This window comes from Xyrauchen texanus, chromosome 6 (genome assembly GCF_025860055.1).
Source record: "Xyrauchen texanus isolate HMW12.3.18 chromosome 6, RBS_HiC_50CHRs, whole genome shotgun sequence".
Classification (NCBI taxonomy): Eukaryota; Metazoa; Chordata; class Actinopteri; order Cypriniformes; family Catostomidae; genus Xyrauchen; species Xyrauchen texanus.
This window is the reverse complement of record NC_068281.1, coordinates 46,297,368-46,315,587: the sequence shown is the minus strand read 5'-3', so window position 1 is coordinate 46,315,587 and position 18,220 is coordinate 46,297,368. Positions and strand designations below refer to the sequence as shown.

Here is an 18,220-nt window from a genome sequence, read left to right as displayed (position 1 = left end):
TTTCTTTATTCAGACAACAGTCACTTTCATCATATCCCTTTATAGGGCTTATATTCACATTTGTCCCTTTATTTACAGGGCTCATCACACATTATATTTTCATATGCAATCACGCTTCAGACATAATTCTCAAGCTTACAGATACAGATACTCTCACAAGTACACCAAAAAATGTCAAACAATAACAAACATGTAACAAACAACATACAATTCTCCAAACACTCAGTTCTAACGCCTGCTGGACTGGGCACCTTCTTCTAACACTTTTTTTTTTGTAGAACTTTATCCGTCCTCTTCCCACCTTAGTGAGGATATGTTAAACTGCTACAGTCAATCTGAGGTATTTTACCTCCATTCTGTGTATCTCACAGAGCAAACGCTCCCTTTCCAGGGGCACACTGATGCAGAGAAACCCTTTCCTAATTAAATTTCCTATTTTTAATTAAAATTTTGTTTTTGATGTGCATTTGTTCAAAATGGAGTGATCAGCTCCCTTTCTGCAGCTAGCAGAGCAATAACGTTCCCTTTTTTAGGGAGTCCAACAAATGAACACACTATACGGTTCAGAGATACCCCAACAAACAGGTCAACCTAAGGTTTACCTTACCTGTTTGTGAGGTATCCCGGACGAGCCCCCAAACTGTTAGGAATATTTTGGATCTAGTCACGATCTCCAATTCCTTGGTCCCGTTTGTCTATGTTCGTGCTCAGTGATGTGCAGCCGTGAGTCTGAGTCTCTGTAGACTTCGCGAAGGAAGTAGAAAAAACAACAACACACAGTTGGTCCGTATTAAATCTACTCAATGTTTATTAGAGCAAGCAAATATTTTTAGAGCAAATATTTTTCATGAGACACTAAGCAGCCAATAGGAAAGCGGTAACAAGGCCTAGGGTCAAGGGGGAGAATATGGGTGTACAGGAAAGAGGCCATATACAGATGTTACAGCCGTGATGCCTTACGGTTGACCTTGTGGACGGGTGTGACCTTAATCAGATCACAGAAATAAGTATGCGGAACATGATAAAGAGTAAGAGAAAAACGGTCAGCAGTTGCTAAATATATTGACTTACTATCGTGCGCACTGCAGCCTGCATCTGAGGTCAACTGAACACACATGGAAGGCCAGAAACACATACACAGAGCAGAACAGCATGTACAATTTTATATTTCTCACAAACAGATTAATGCACTCAAACAATTATCCCACCCCAAAAAAAAAACAGACAGAAGCATTTAACTGTAAAAACCGTTTTAAAAATAATCATGATATTCTTGAAAGCACAGTTCTTGAACAGTTCATCTTCCTGACATGAAGTGGAAGAGACAGAGATTCAGCTGATCTTGAAGTGAATTTTAACACATTACCCTCTTAGCTGAAATGTACTTTTGGGGTTTATCAGAATTTCTCACTATTTGTTTTAAATTGCTTTTCTTACAATTTCTTACTGTGCTTACTGTGATGAATCATTTGTTTCTTTAGAGAACTTGAGCTAAAACTCATCTCACATATAGAGCAGTGTATGGCTTATGCAGTGTGCACTTTTTCGTGTGTTTTCAGGATTCCTGAGCGACTGAAACTCTTTCCACAATGTGAACACTTGTAAGGTTTTTCTCCAGTGTGCCCCCTTTTGTGTGATTTCATGTGTCCTAACTGAGTGAAACTCTTTCCACAATGTGAACACTTGTAAGGTTTTTCTCCAGTGTGGATCCTTTGGTGCTCTTTCAAGATACTTGAATGAGTGAAACTCTTTTCACAATGTGAACACTTGTAAGGTTTTTCTCCAGTGTGGATTCTTTGGTGCTCTTTCAAGATACTTGAATGAGTGAAACTCTTTTCACAATGTGAACACTTGTAAGGTTTTTCTCCAGTGTGCACTTTTTCATGTAATTTTAGGAGTGAGGACCAAATGAAACTCTTTTCACAATGTGAACACTTGTAAGGTTTTTCTCCAGTATGCACTTGTTCATGTGTTTTCAGGTTTCCCGACTGACTGAAACTCTTTTCACAATGTGAACACTTGTAAGGTTTTTCTCCAGTATGCACTCTTCCATGTTTTTTCAGGATTCCTGAGTGACTGAAACGCTTTTCACAATGTGAACACTTGTAAGGTTTTTCTCCAGTATGGATTCTTTGGTGTTGTGAATGAGTGCGCTGGTGAATTTGGAGATTGGCTGCCCGTGTAAAACTATTTCCACACTGAAAACACATGAAAGGCTTCTCTCCAGTGTGAATCCTCATGTGATTCTTAAGATGTTCTTCACGAGCGAAACTATTCTCACACAGATGACATGCGAATGGCTTCTCTCCAGTGTGAATCCTCATGTGATTCTTAAGATGTTCTTCACGAGCGAAACTATTCTCACACAGATGGCATGTGAATGGCTTCTCTCCAGTGTGAATTTGTGTGTGCCTCTGAAGGTGCGCATTACGTGAAAAACTCTTACCACACTGAAGACATGTGAAAGGGCTTTCTCCAGTGTGAATCCTCATGTGACCTTTAAGGTGCCCTTTTTGTGTAAAACTCTTTCCACATTGAAGGCATGTCAAGGTCTCTCCGGTGTGAATTCTCATGTGAACGTTAAGGCTTGTTTTATATGCAAAACTCGTTCCACATTGGAGGCATGTGAAAGGCTTCTCTCCAGAGTGAATTCTCATGTGAATGTTAAGGCTCCCTTTACATGTAAAACTCTTTCCACATTGGAGGCATGTGAAAGGCTTCTCTCCAGAGTGAATTCTCATGTGAATGTTAAGGCTTCCTTTACATGTAAAACTCGTTCCACATTGGAGGCATGTGAAAGGCTTCTCTCCAGAGTGAATTCTCATGTGAATGTTAAGGCTTCCTTTACATGTGAAACTCTTTCCACACCGATTGCAGGTTAAAGATTTCTTGGCTCTTGTTTTTTGTGATCTTCTTTGTAACAAATTCTTCTCAATCTTTGAGCAACTTAAAACATTTTCTTCAGTTATGAATTCATCTGGTTTCTGATACCGAGTTTTCACATCCACTTCATAACATATCTGACTTTCTTCTTCCACTTCCATCGGGTCTAAAATGAACATAGTAATTTGTCAAAAAGAGTGACAGATTTTGAACAAGAAATAAAAGTGAAACTATCACTATAAAATCTAAAATGTTCTGAAAACGTCTAGATTACTGTCCTAACCCCTGTTCCCTGATGGAGGGAACGAGACTTTGTGTCTGTGAAGTGACAATAGGGGTCTCTCTTGAGAGCCTCAGTTGCCTCTGAGCTTTGAGAAAAGGCCAATGAGAATTCCCTCCCCCAGACATATGGGTATAAAAGGAGGGAATAGTGCATCTGTTTAGTCAGGTTTTGTACTGAGGAGCAGAGAATACGGTACGGCCTTTACAGTGGTTGGTACAGTGTGTGGCAAGAGGGATTCAACGTCTCGTTCTCTCGACGTTGTGTCAGTGAAGTGACACTAGGGGTCCCTATCCAATATCGGCATGACACTGAACAGTGTTATGTGAACTGCAAGCTGAACAAGCAAGCTGTTGCGTGTCAAAGGAGCAGCCTGTGCCAGGCTGCACGTAACCTTCCCCAACGCCCCATAAAAACGTCATACACTTTTTGAGTTCCCGAAATCCCTCTTCTCTTGAGGGGGGAACAAGCGACGTGCCAAGCATGGGAGCAGGCCGCGCCAGCCGCTGCCTTTTCTCTCTCTATGTTTACCATAGGGCTGTTAGAAGCAGCTGGGGCAATCTAACGCTCTAACACGCACCAGGGAAGGTGTTCTTTTCTGATCCTATTCTTTCAGGGGAAAAAGCCCAGGCTGGGGAGGTCATACGTCACATGGGCTTACGAGCCCCACATGTAAGTGGTGTGGTGGTAGGTCCTACCTGGTGTGGGAGGAGCTCTACATACACAGCGACCGGGAGCAGAGGGAGCTGCCCAAGGGAGACGCGGGTTTGCCGACAGGCAACACAGGGGATAATCGTCCAGGGAGCGCAAGCTTTTGTGGATTCACCTGGGGATAAAAGTGCACAGGTTCACCTCGGAAGAGGGAAAAGGTGCCATGCGCAATCATTACACCCGGTCAGCTGTCCCATATTACCAAGTTCTACGTGCTCGGACCTGAAGAAACACAGGCTAGGACCAACACAACCCTCAGAGGGTATTGATCTCAAAAAGGTATTAGGTGTTGCCCAGCCCTCTGCTGTCAATGTCTGCTAGAGAGGAGTCATTGGCCAGTGCCCACAAAAATGCCTCGCTCCTCATAGAGCATGCTTGAACCAGCAAGGGGCTTGGGTATTTACCCGGCAAAACCGAGCCCGCTGCCATCCCCAAATCGCCTCAATCTCGTGGGAAGAAGGAGCGACACGGGGGGTGGCATTCACCTTGAGGAACGCGCCGCGCCGCAACATGGCCATGGCCATGGTCATGGTCATGGTCATGTTCTCACAGTGAGTACATGAACCATCCACAAACACTGCCTCAGTGTGATCTCTACCCAGGCATACAAGGCAGACTCTATGACTGTCAGTCATGGAGAGATATCGACCACATCCAGGAACCACACAGAGGCGGAAGGGCATCTTTAAAAAGATGTGTCCTGAAAAGGACGTACAAAGCCTGCTTGCGTATTGCTCTTTGTGTAAACTCTTTTAGAGTAAACAAAACTCTTTTAGGAGGAACCCTCTTTTTTAGAGGGAAGCACTGTCGAAGCGCCCAGGGGCGTGGTCCGCACAGCGTGCAGAGAAGGAGAAAGCCACTTGTGATGTGCCGTAGATCCAACACCAGATCTTAGCCAACAAAGGTGAATGGAAGAGTAGTAAGATTCAGCTTGCTGCTGCACAACCGTTCGGCTCCGACAAAAAAATCTGACTGACAGACGCACGCCCATTTCCCTTTATACTCGTATGTCCAGGGGCGGGACATAAAAATTCTGTCTGCCAATTTCTCTTTGGCCTTTTCTCAAGTTCAGTGGTACACGAGGCTCTAAAGAAAGACCCCTTGTGTCACTACATTCGACACAATGTCGAGTGAGTGACAGAAGGGGAACTGGAGCACAGCTCATATCCACCACTGAAATCTGCTACTCTGAAGAACTGCAAGGTGGCTTAATTTGTGGCATCACAGTAATATTTTAATCAACATGAATAATCGCGATTACAATATCAAGGGCAATAATCGACAATTATGATTTTTGCTATAATCGTGCAACCTTCTAATGATTGCTCATTAAAAGGGCTTTCACACTGGGCTTGTTTGCTGCGATCCGATTCCAAATGCGATTGTTCCCGGTGCCCCCCACAGAGTTGGTCTGGTTATACACTTGTTTCTGTCGAACCCCGGTCTATTTGCGTTCATCTTACGTCAGCATGGAGAAAACAACACGGTTCATCGTACATTCTTGTTTTATTTATTTTTTTGCCATTATGCACAGCGAACGACAACCACAACTGCGTATATGTGCGCTTCATTTACATTTTACATTTATGCATTTGGCAGATGCTTTTATCCAAAGCGACTTACAGTGCACTTATTACAGGGACAATCCCCCCCAGAGCAACCTGGAGTTAAGGGCTTTGCTCAAGGACACAATGGTGGTGGCCGTGGGGATCGAACCAGCGACCTTCTGATTAACATTTATGTGCTTTAGACCACTATGCCACCACCACTCCATAGTGTAAGTCATCAGATGTCCAGGGTAAGGTGGCTTGCTGCTGCTCGGAAAGGCATTTTTTGAGGAGACAGCTGATTGCAAGGAATTAATTTGCATCTTTGTTTACACTGCACACTTACTCACACTCATGTCTAAGGTGAAGTTATCGCCACTGTCATCTCCTATTATACCCTATATATTTATAACCTATAGTAGTATTTATATATAGTATTTATAACGTGCATAGACAGACAGAAGTTATAGTGTATATTGTACTTCTATGTCACTACTTTTTTTGGGACTTTCAGGAATGTGTGGATCCTCCTGTGTTGTCGAAACTAATTACCGTCTTCGGCTAAAACACATGCGCAGGTTATTTTACTTCCTGAACGAGTGTGCACTCGAGTCCGAGTTGCTTTCACATTCACGCGATCGCGCTACAGTTCCATTGCAACCGAACTCAGACCCCCTCCTTTACCCGCCTACTCAGTTTACGCAGCAATGCATTTTTCATTCTACTGCTGCTCCGCGCGAGCTCTGAGTAGCGTTTATTCACGTTGCTTCGCGATCGCCCAAACTTGAAGAATTATTACTGTTGAAAGTATTTGTTACAATTTCAATGCCTGGAAAACACAATTTCTACATTCCTTGACGTTTATTACTTAAATAGTTCCTCAGCAGTCAATAATACAGAATCAGGAATGGATACCCACTTCTTAGTTCCTCAGTATATTCATTTGTCATTCTACATGGTTCAGGGTCACTCATGTCTTCAATCTCCATCTTAACTTATTCATGTACTGCTGTTTTCCTTTTCCATTGTTAATTCTTCGTCTTCTGAGGTTTAGAGGTTTGCAAATGGCTTTAGGCGCATTACCACCACCAACTGGACAGGATTGTGGAACATCTCATTTGCAGGTTGACGGAAACATTTCCAGCTTTTAAACTGTAACCGGAGAATTGCTCCGAGTGGCTTCATAAAGATACACTGTGTTTGTTGCTTTGCAGCAAGTGTGAATTGGAGATGTATTTGTTGTTTTTTCCTCAGTGTTCTGGGGAAAATGTGTTTATGTGTTCCTCATAGCATTTATCTGCTTAAAACAGATAACTGAACAGGGAAATGGATTCCAAGGGAAAAGGATTCCAACATTATTCCATCCCTAGATAAAGAATATGCATTTGACATGGTAGACTGTCAGACTGGCTAGAAAATGTATATGGATAAATCTTTAGCAATGTATCTGCAAGCCTCTCTTAATGCTACCCTGAGACCCCCCTACTTCTGCATTTTCTCATTATGTTTTAGGTGCAAAGTCTGCCATGCCATCTGCAATTTCAGACTCATTACAATAATGAAGCCTTTCAGTACAGCCAGGAAATACCTAACTTTACTCTGAATGAAGAAATGGAAAATAAGGAATTTTAGATTTTAAATGGCTCTATTTAATAGTGACCCAGATGTTTTTCTTAGTTTGCTGAGGTCAATAAAATCTCAATAAATATATACAACTAGGCAGTAAAATTCAAGTTAGCCTGTACTATATACCCTTTTGACACAGAAAAATCATGATAATAAATATTTTTTTTACTTTATGTAATGTGCTTTATATATTTCACAGGTCACATGAGAGTTTAAGACATCACCATAATGAATTAGTTGAAAGCTGGGATCAATTAGTGTGAAATAAAGGGGCTTTTTGAACAGCTATATTAGCAGTGACCATCACCCACTGAAAATACTTTTAATCATTCCTGTCATTTCAAATACAAATAATACCTTTCAAGATAATCATCACAAGTTTGACGTAAAGTCAACATAAGTATCTGCTGTGAGAATTACACAAAGGCGACTGTGGCAAGGAACCCAAAAGTCTATAAGATGTTAGTTTGTTGAGGGAAAAAAAACCTTGAGAGAATCCAGGCTCAGCTGGCGAAACCAGTTCCCCTCTGGCTAAACAGCATGAATATAATGCCAATATTTAGTTATCAATATGTACAAGTCATGTTTTATTTGAGTAAACTACGTAGAAGTTTGGTGGGCCATGTTTATAATTAAAGGATTTTCTATAAGCTAAGATTCATTATTTAGTGTCTTTAAAGTCTCGAATTGACTCCAGATGAGCACGTATGATGTGGCTGATGAAGGCTTTTGTTGACACTGATTTATTGTCTATGTATTTATTTTAAGCAAGTGTAGTCCATTCTATGACTAAGATGATGCTTGGTCTGTGAGGTGCATTATAGTCTGGTTGGAAGGTTGTGAAAGTTCATTTTTGTGAAGGCCATACTAACTCTGAGGTTCAGGTAGTGTTCTGTGAACCATGTCTTATGGTTGGAGCTGATAGAAGTTAATCCTCTGTGAAGTCCATCATAGCAGACAGATGTAATGCAGACAGTGATCATAGAAGTGCCGCAAGTTATCTAGATGGCACAAGGTGCAATTAGGAGTCATTGCTCAGTGACACATAAGCGGTGGGAGTGGGAGATCTGGCTGGACCATGGCTGAATCTAGCAGTCTCTGGTAATCTCAGGATATGTATCCTTATAGTCATCATTGTGTAGTTTGATTAAATATGATTGTGAATTGTGCATAAAATAATTAATTAAATAATAATTTTATTTAGAAACCCAGTGAGCAAGCCGAAGGCGACTGTGGCAAGGAACACAAAACTCCATAAGATGGTTAATGGATAAAAATTACCTTGGTCAAAACCAGGCTCACTGTGGGAGCCAGTTCCCCCCTGGCTAACAGCATGAATTTAATGCCAATATTAGTATATAAGGAAGGGTAAATCTAATACAGTATAAACTTGTCACAACCACAACCTGCCTGGAGACCTGGCCTAGGGGAACTCCTGCCCGTAGGAATGCTAGGTTTGACCAGGGGCTGAATAGACGGCAACAAGCCTGCGTGACAAGAACGTGGTATGTGCCGTGGCGCTGGCTCGGTCTGTAGCCAGTGCTGAAGTGGTCTCATATGCATCAACCCAAGCAGTTTGAGCATCGCTGAGGATGCCATATGCCACAGGCGCCTCTGAAAGGATTTCAGTGGGACCAGCGTATTCTGTCTGAACGCATGCAGACAGTGCTGTACCAACTGCGCACGCACAGTGAGTGACTTCACATTCATGTTTAACGTTCTGTCTGGTCCAGATTATGAGAGAATGTAATTCAGAAAAATATTAAATTAAACACTGTAAAGTCTTGATATCTAAATGAAAGAACCCATGATTATTTGTTTTGTTTTTGATTTCCTAGTACATCTGGAGCACATATTATACATGTGAGTTGCAGCTTTATGGCTGTAAACTTGATCAACCAACAAAAATAAGGGAGGTAAGAGCTTCGAGGGCCCCGTCAGCGCGGCCACCTCGGGTCGGAGCAACGCTCCTTGACGTGGCACTCCCTGCTCCCCCCCGCCCCCAGGAATGTTGAATGCGATCGTTCCATTAGTGCCCCTTGCCCGGAGTTTGGACGCATGGCTATCGCTTTCCAACCCGTAGTGCTGGTTGGCCAGAACCATCTGACTCAGCTACGCAATTCAATTGGCCAGGCACCCACCCCGGTTCCACAGCGTTCATTTCACGTCAGTGAAGGACGAGAACGGCGCTGTCCTGTGGGCATAGATCGTGGTCCTTTTGCAGAAGGGCATGACAGATCTTGTCCCTCCAGCACTTAGGAGCCCTCTTGGGGTGTCTTAGCGGCAGGTCGAGAGCCGGCCCAAGTCATAAGCGAACTAAGTGGCTGCTTAGGGCCCCGGTGACCACCAGGGGGCCCCCAAGAGCACATTAATTAAAAAATATATTTTTGTTTTGTTGTGATTATACTGTCAATGGACAATGGTAATTATACAAAAACGCAATATTAAATGCAATATTATGTTAATGGGCTGCAGGATGCAAGTACATTCTGACAGCAAAACAGCAATGTCACAAAAAAGGACATATCCCTCTGGTGCAAAGAAAAGGAAAAAGAAGAAAACAGAGCAAGAGAAAAAACAGCACTATAAAGGTATGTTAAGTAGATAGGCTAAGTAACGAGCTAACATTAGCTGGCTAGCTAGTTAACATAGCCTATGTAGCATATCTTCTTTTTTAGGAAAGTTTGATTAATCATCCGTAAATAGCATCTTAATATATTATTAGTACAACATATTGCAAGTTTTAGATTAAAGTTTTTGTCTTCTGTGTAAAAATAACTTTCCTGGGTATATATTTTTGTAATAAAAATAAGCTTCTGTTCCATAAACTTTGTACTGATAACAACTTAACATTATTTACATTAGTCTACCATTTTGGGGTCTTTGCTATTATATTCCAATATCATTATGCCTCAATTAGCTAGTTATAGATTAAGAGTTGTTGTTTAGGTGTACAGATGTCTTGCTGCTGTGTATAATAATTTGTGTTGAGAAAATAACATATTTTGTCCAATATTCTGTCAAATATGTACTCTTATGAAACTTCCCTAGGAGCACTGTTGAAATATTTTGGACTTGGGGCACAACCAATGCCACCTGCCCCAAGTTCCAGTGCTACAGCTGATGATGATTTTTCAACATTACCAGATCATTATATTTATATGGATAAATCATGCCTTTGTTTTTGACAGACAGTTGCATTACCTTCTAATATGACATCTAACATGGCTAGCTTTTATTATTATTTTCATCTTTCATCAGGTTCATCCTCTGCATGCGAGGAGCACTTCCCAGCACGTGCATCCACTGATGTGGTCATCTATCCTGTCTAACTCAGAAAGGACTGATCTGGTAAGCAGAGAGCCACTGCCTATAAAGGAAAACTTCACATTCCCTGAAAAATGTAAGTGGAGCTGCTCACTTATTCAAAAAGAAATGATGCAGTCTACAGCTTCTGCTGCAAATTGTTCTCTAGGAAGTACGCAAAACTGGTAACAGAGGATCAACAGGATTGGGTAAATATAGGTGTGCTAGTGTTACATTTAAAACCGTAGAAGGGTAAAATCATGCCAGGCAGACATTGGTATGTTGTAAGCAACACAGCTACAACTAATAAAATTGATAAGGGGTGTGTTAGATTTATATTGTGCAAATAATCAAGCATTGACAATATTCAATCATATTGGCGGCACCGAGGGGGCCCCAAATCAAATTCTGCTTAGGGCCCCATAAAGGCTTGGGCCGGCCCTGGCAGCAGATGAAGTATGTTAAGATGGAGATGGAGTTTGATAAAGGAGAAAGAAATTATAATAATTAACTATATTAAAACATTATTATTTATATAATATTTACATACTTTAAGATAGAAAATGCAGTATAAGAGCAGCCCTATATTGTGCTTATGAGTTGAAATGGATGACCATTCTGTTTTTTAAGCAAAAGACAATATCTCCTTGTTATAACGGACATACTGCGGAAGTCTGATAATATGACTTCTTGTTTGCTCAAGGCAATATGCAATACATCCCTAACAATCATATCACATGAGAAAATCACATGTTACTTGTTAATAAACAAGGAATTATACAAAAGGGTGGTATGAATAAAGCTAAGGAAGCCGTTTGCAAACCTCTATAACTCTGACGACAGAATTAACAAGTGAAGAGGAAAACAACAGTACATGAATGAGGAATAAAAGTGTACCAGTTAATGTCTACACAACATATATGGTGTGTGTTAAGATGGAGACTGTGTTTGTTAAAGAGGAGAGTAAAGACATGAGTGATCCTGAACCCCTTCTGTCGCTCTCTTCGACGTTGTGTCAAAGAAGCGACACTAGGGGACTCTCTTGAACGCCTTTTGCGAGAAAAGGCCAATGAGAAATTGGCAGACAGAATTTGCATTCTGTCTTTTTGCCATCCAGAGATTTCTCCCGCTAGTTCAGGGCAAACACGTCTTTATTCGATCAGACAGCACCACCACGGTAGCGTACATAAATTGCCAAGTCGGCGTACGCTCCCGCCACATGTCACAACTCGCCCGTCTACTACTCCTTTGACTCAAGTCGCTGTGTGCCACTCACATCCCGGGCAACCTCAACGAGAGACTGGTACGCCCGAACGGAGGCTCCCCTCGGGGCAGACGTGCTGGCACACAGCTGGCCCACGGGGCAAAAAACATAGCCATTTAACTCAACACTAAAATATAACATTTAAGACAGAAATTTGTATTAAACTTTGCAAAAACCTCTGCTTCATGTCCATCGACACTTCATCCCACAATTTCTCAGTGTCGACATGATGATCATAAGACTCCAGGTGGAGACTGGATTTCACTCACTGTTGATATAAAGTAACTAACTTCAAAGTAATAAACTCTGTAAATTATTACATCATTAAAGAATTATAAAATTAACTTCAACTATACTTACCTGGGATGCTGAATACCCCCTTTTCATGAAGATCATGGTGCTTGGATTGTATCCACAGGACACACAGGAGTAAATGTAATCCAAATCACACAAAGCCTCAAAATGCATGAACGATCAGATCACTTTTGTGCAAGGACACTCCCGCAGTTACTGCAATTATCTGCAAAACCCTACTTACTGATGTTTCATTCTAGAAGCACAACACAAAAGCAAATAAATAAATTAAAAAAGCAAAAAAAGAGACTTAAAATTCTACTACTAATAATAACACAAATGAGATCTCCCCAACAAAATCAGTTTCTAGTCATTTGAAGACCAACCCAAGCTCATATTATCTAATAGTCTCAGTCAAAAAATTTGAGATCAATTGAATTAAATTAAACTGTCTAGTTGCAAATAAAACAGAAGAGGTCCCTCCCTCTGATATTGTACCTGTAAAGAATTTCGCAAAACCATACACAAATGTGGATTATGTTTTAGTCATAAATACAAAATATACCTATCAAAGCAATTGCATTATGAGATAAACATTGTCCTACCCTGAATCACTCCCCTAATGTAACTATCATGGGCTCACTCAAAATTGAATTGCAGTTTCTGCATTCAACCTCATCTGGCACAAGTTGCCTCGGTAAAGCATTGCATGCCTTTCCATTTATAACTTCTGTAGGGCTGGCTGTGAAAAGTCCACAGGAATTTTTATGTTCCAGGATATATTTAATCATCATCCAAACAGTATGAAAACTTGGGGGATATGAATGGTCTTGGCTGTTGGCATTATCATCACATGCTCGACTAGTGTAGAAAACCTCCTCTAAACTCTTCAACTGGTATCTTTTGGAAAAGATGCCATTTTGCTGTGGCTTTGTGAATGCAAGGTTGGCGAGGTCTGGAGCTATGGAAGCATATGGGTAGCAATATTCAATTTGACATTTAATATGCAAAATGACAATGCAATATGTAAAATGGCAATGCATTCTGTATTTAAATTTACATTTTACATTACCATTCTAGCAACGTTTGGTGCAAAATGAAAATGAAATTACATAATTTACATTTGCCATTTCATACACTCGTTTTAATATGCATTATTGAAACGCTTTATAAGTTGCAAAATTAAAATGAAAATGTATTACAGAAATGATTAGATATGTGTAACATGTTCAAGCAAAAACTGTGGCAAAATGATCATTCAAATGTTATTTTTCTTAATTGCATTTACACTCACAGTCAAGACACTTGCGATTGCTTTTTCATTAAATGTCCCGCAATGAATGTAGCAAAATTCAATGTGCACACTGAAAATGCATTACGAGCCGATCACACCCCTGCCCCGCCCCCTCCCGCCCTGTCAATCACTGCATCAAGGCGGGGCTCGGCAACAGGTAAACATAACATGTTATGGCTATGTTACGTGTTTTGAGCTTACAGTCTATGGTTTTGAGGTGTTGGAAAAATGGCGGCGGCAGAGCTAATACGAGCGTTAAATTCACTAGCAGATGAAGTGGAGCGTGAACAGAGAAACGGTAGTATTTCCGAAGATTATTACGAGTATGTAGGTGATAGAACCAGTACGTTGTTGGAACGTCTGGGAGAATTTTCTGCCTTATCAGGCGCCGACACTTTTAACCCATAAATAAGATACCCCTCTATGGCCTCGCCAGGGATCTCCATGGCTGCTGGTCTCCCCACTCCCCTAGGCCTCTCCGAATACAATTGTTCTTCCACCACCTTTAAGAGGTCAGCAGCCAAACGGGTGTCGGCGCCTGATAAGGCAGAAAATTCTCCCAGACGTTCCAACAACGTACTGGTTCTATCACCTACATACTCGTAATAATCTTCGGAAATACTACCGTTTCTCTGTTCACGCTCCACTTCATCTGCTAGTGAATTTAACGCTCGTATTAGCTCTGCCGCCGCCATTTTTCCAACACCTCAAAACCATAGACTGTAAGCTCAAAACACGTAACATAGCCATAACATATGGAACGCGAACGGGGCCAGTAGTCTATTTACGAAACGCGTGAAATTTGACCGCGTCAACACGCGCTGTTTGTTCGCGTTAACGCGGCAATTTTTTTACGTGTTTCTTTTGAACGTGTAGACACGCTCATTCTGGTCGTGTTAAGGCGTCAGTTTTCGTCGCGTTACTTTAGTGCGTGTAAAGACGCACAGTTTTACCATGTTGAGACGACCAATTTGAACGTGTTTCTTAACGCGCACATTCTGTACGTATTGAAGTGTAATATTTTAGAAAAACAGACTTACCTTAAGATGTAGCCTTCCTACATATTAATCATTCAGTTTATTGTGGCATTGTTTTACTGACTGCTGTGCTAGAGTAAAGTAATGTTAAAATGTATATTAAGTAATTGCTAATTATCCATATAATACAATTATTATAATGTATCTTTATGGGTTATTATTTGTTTTTGTTTTAAGTTATAATTTCCAAAAGTATTATAGGCTAACTTATACAGCACACATTTATAACTAAATACACACACACACACATTTATTCACTTTCACATAGCCTAATAATGTTTTGTAATTTGGTGTTTAATTGGTTGTAGAGTTTCTGCTGTTGTCTGTATTGCAGAACATCATCTTGGCTACAATAAAATTACTACATTATATTTAACATGTGTTTTGATATTCATTATACTTTTATTATTAATATGTTATTTACCCATAAACTTGTCTTTAGGGATCCATAAGTTATAGTGGCAAGAATAACTTAGTTAAATATTGAGGGGCGGTTTCCCAGACAGGGTTTATATTAAGACAGGAGTTTAATTAATGTTTAATTCATGTAATTCATGTTGTAATTCAGTACAGATTACTAACAAACAGATTTCCAGATTTCTTTTCTTTTATTCCAAAGGTGATGTGTGCACAATTTTTCACTCCCATCGGCACTCTTATGTATTTGTGCTCTCACGCTAATTTACCCTGTTCAGTAAATCTGGCCCTAAGTTTAATACAGTTTGTTGTGTGGATTTGTGTCTAGACTAAGTTATGCAATTTAAAAAATACCTCCATCTGTGTACTTTACAGTGAAGTTTATGCATTAGATTCTGAAGATGAGGAGGATGTGGTCATGTTGACCTCACCTGTTTATTCTAACAATGAAATTGATGTAAGTATGCATTATGCAACCATACTTTTAAAAAGCCATAATAATTGATGTTAATAAGTTTGTTTTTTGTTATTGCAATGACTTAGGATGGTGTTACTGCTGCTGATATCATCAGAACATTTCAGAGGGAAAATCTTAATTTGGAAGAAAGGGTGATTGTAGTGGCCAGAAGGAGTAAAATTCTGCATAGTGCATGTACTGCACTGAAAACCAGCTACTTCGCATGGCACAAATCCCCACAAATCGAATTTGTAGGTGAAAGTGCTGATGACTATGGGGGACCTAGCAGAGAATTTTTCAGGTTGGTCTTATTTATCATATTTAATAATATATTATTTATCAAATACTATGTGATGTCTTTTTTATTATAGCAAATATACAAAACAAAACAAATTTGTTTACATTATTGCAGTCAGATATTATATAATATTTGCCGTTGTTTATGGCAATGCTAACCACTCATCGGGTAACTGAAATGGCACTTCATTTATGTGTCTTGTATCACACCATAGTATAGAAACTGGTGCCATCCTGTGTCTCAATTATCAATTGAATATGGTTTTAAATATGACCTCAGAGTACTACAATATCAATATTACAGTAATATTCTAACAGTGTTCCTCTTGTTGCTTGTTTTTTACCTTGTAATAGACTATTTTATTTTTCTTAGCTTAAGGTATGAGATAATAAACAGGTAATTATATATATATATATATATATATATATATATATATATATATATATATATATATATATATATATATATATATATATATTAAATCAGTACTTCATGACCACATTTATTTGGTGTAGCTATATGTATTAAATTGGAAAATGTATAGTTAGCTGGCCACTGTGGTCCAAATAAAACCTGACAGAGTGATACAAGATGATATTATTTATTTTGCTCTGATGACTGCATTATGACTTCATTATTATTATTATTATTATTATTATTATTAATAAGCACAAATTGTATGCTTTCATTTCAATATCAATACACTTATTTAATTGTATTTGGGCTCTTTATTTCTCTACGATTTTGATGCAGGATGTGCAGTCATCATTTGGAGTTTTTGAGGGGAAAACAGGCCAGATGTTTTTCACCTATGACCAAGTAGCTGTGGAAATGAAGCGGTATTACACAGCAGGAAAGCTAATTTCTTGGTCTCATGCATGGTGGACCAGGTTTCAAAGCACTAGATAGCACATTATTTAAACTAATGTGTGGCCAACCAGATTCTGCAGAAGAATTTGACTGGCATAACCTGCCAGATGGCGAAATTCAAGAGAAAGTGCGACAGGTATGCATCTTCACACCATTCAAACAGATCATCATTTTTGATTTGTGAAGGTAATGTAGTTTCTTTCTTTTAAGGTATTTTTTTGTCAGACCCAAGAAGAGATAGATGTAATTGTGTCAAGCCTTGGAGACTGGATTGCTGACTGTGGTGTCCCTGGAATTTACAGTGCAGCACCTAAGGATATGAGACGGATCTATGGTCAGGTGATCAAACACTACATTTACTTCAGGTATAAAACTCAAAATAATTTACATTTTAATCAGTCTACAGTTTTAATCATGTTTACTTTAAGTGCCCTCCACTAATATTAGGACCCTTGGCAAATATGAGTAAAATCTCTGGATCCAGATATTTCAGATCCCCGCTTGTGTAACTTTTTATGTAACAAAGGTTTTGGAATGAAAGACTAAAAGGATAAAATGCTGAGACAATTTGACATGCTCATATTTACAAAGGGAGATAATTATTGTGGAGGACACTGAATTGTGAGTATATTTTTATTTTATTTGTAAATAATACATATGGAAATTTCTTGGAACATATTTATTTTCAGAACAGCAGACATGATTGCTCAATTTAAGGATGGCATGAACTCCTGTGGCAACTTGTGGCAGATTGTTGAAAAAAACTGGAAGGTCTTCCTTCCCTTGTTCACGAATGAGCAGAAAGAACTAACCAGAGATGACTTTAGAGCCCTATTCACAATTTGCTGGAGTGAGGAGGGAAGCAACCTCAGAGAAATGGAGGAAGATACCATCTTTTGCTGGGAGCTCCTGCTGAATTCAGTTCAGGGTAATCAGACTGGGATAATTTTGAATAATATTGTCATATTTTATGATTATGCTTTTCTTCAATATCACTCTGTCTTCAACAGTATTTGCATGGTTTTAACAGGTAATCACAGCTGTTCTTATATTCAGAACAACAGCACAGTTGTGTGATATTGTCTTTATACAGCTGATCAACTATAATATGCTATCAATAAAATATAATATTGAATTTTCTTGATTTTACAGAAAAACAATCAACAATCACCTTTAAAGAGATGCTGGTTTTTATTACTGGTGCAGACTGCATTCTCCCATTGGGCTTCCCAGGAGAACCGAGAATTGAGTTTTACACACAAGAAAATCGGCGGCTTCCATTTGCGTCAACTTGTGGCATGGTGCTCTTTTTGCCTCGAGGTATCCAAGAAGAGGAGGAGTTTACTGACCTGCTTAACACAGCACTTAAAGGGTACCTTGGATTTTGAAAAATCTAATTTAGTAAATTTATTCACTTGTTAATTAAAGGGATAGTTGACCCTAAAACGAAGTTTCTGTCATTAATTACACACCCTCATGTCGTTCCAAATACGTAACATTTTTGTTCATCATCGGAACACAAATGAAGATCTTTTTAATGAAATCTGAGAGCTTTCTGTTACTTCATTGACATCAATGCAACTTCCACTTTGACGCATCAAAAAGTTTATAAATAGATTGTGAAAGTAATCCATATGAACAGAGCGGTTTAAACTAAATTTTCTGAAGAGACTCGATCGCTTTACATGATGAACAGATTGAATTTAGGCTTTTATTCACATCTAAACATTCAATTCACACATCAGTTGTGGTAAACAGAAGCTCAAGCATGTTCGCTTGTCGTATGAGAACCAATGAGGTTCATTCACTCAAACATGCTTGAGCTTATGTTTATCATAAATTATGTGTGTTGATGAAAGTTTATATGTGAATACAAGCCTAGATTTAATCTGTTCATTATGTAAAGCAATCGTGTCTCTTCAGAATATTTTGGAAT

General features: G+C 39.5%; 3 protein-coding genes across 4 annotated transcripts in view; 2 read left to right on the top strand and 1 right to left on the bottom strand.

The window, feature by feature from the left end:
* Positions 1-18,220, top strand: part of LOC127644572 (gastrula zinc finger protein XlCGF7.1-like) — a 224,837-nt gene that overhangs the window by 165,168 nt on the left and 41,449 nt on the right. The gene's annotated exons all lie outside the window — the stretch shown is intronic.
* LOC127644546 (gastrula zinc finger protein XlCGF57.1-like) lies at positions 791-6,469 on the bottom strand. Its single transcript, XM_052127749.1, has 2 exons — positions 6,341-6,469; positions 791-3,049 (listed from the first exon to the last, which is right to left on the bottom strand). The coding sequence occupies exons 1-2, from the start codon at positions 6,408-6,410 to the stop codon at positions 1,527-1,529; spliced, it is 1,593 nt and encodes a 530-aa protein (XP_051983709.1). The 5' UTR covers positions 6,411-6,469; the 3' UTR covers positions 791-1,526.
* On the top strand, positions 13,968-18,191 carry LOC127644574 (G2/M phase-specific E3 ubiquitin-protein ligase-like). Of its 2 annotated transcripts, XM_052127806.1 has the most exons (7): positions 13,968-14,205; positions 15,035-15,116; positions 15,203-15,417; positions 16,168-16,420; positions 16,495-16,649; positions 16,974-17,212; positions 17,437-18,191. In XM_052127806.1, the coding sequence occupies exons 4-7, from the start codon at positions 16,289-16,291 to the stop codon at positions 17,670-17,672; spliced, it is 762 nt and encodes a 253-aa protein (XP_051983766.1). In that variant the 5' UTR covers positions 13,968-14,205; positions 15,035-15,116; positions 15,203-15,417; positions 16,168-16,288; the 3' UTR covers positions 17,673-18,191. The 2 variants fall into 2 exon arrangements, with proteins under 2 accessions (XP_051983766.1, XP_051983767.1); XM_052127807.1 differs by lacking the exon at positions 13,968-14,205 and having other exon boundaries at positions 14,603-15,116; positions 16,510-16,649.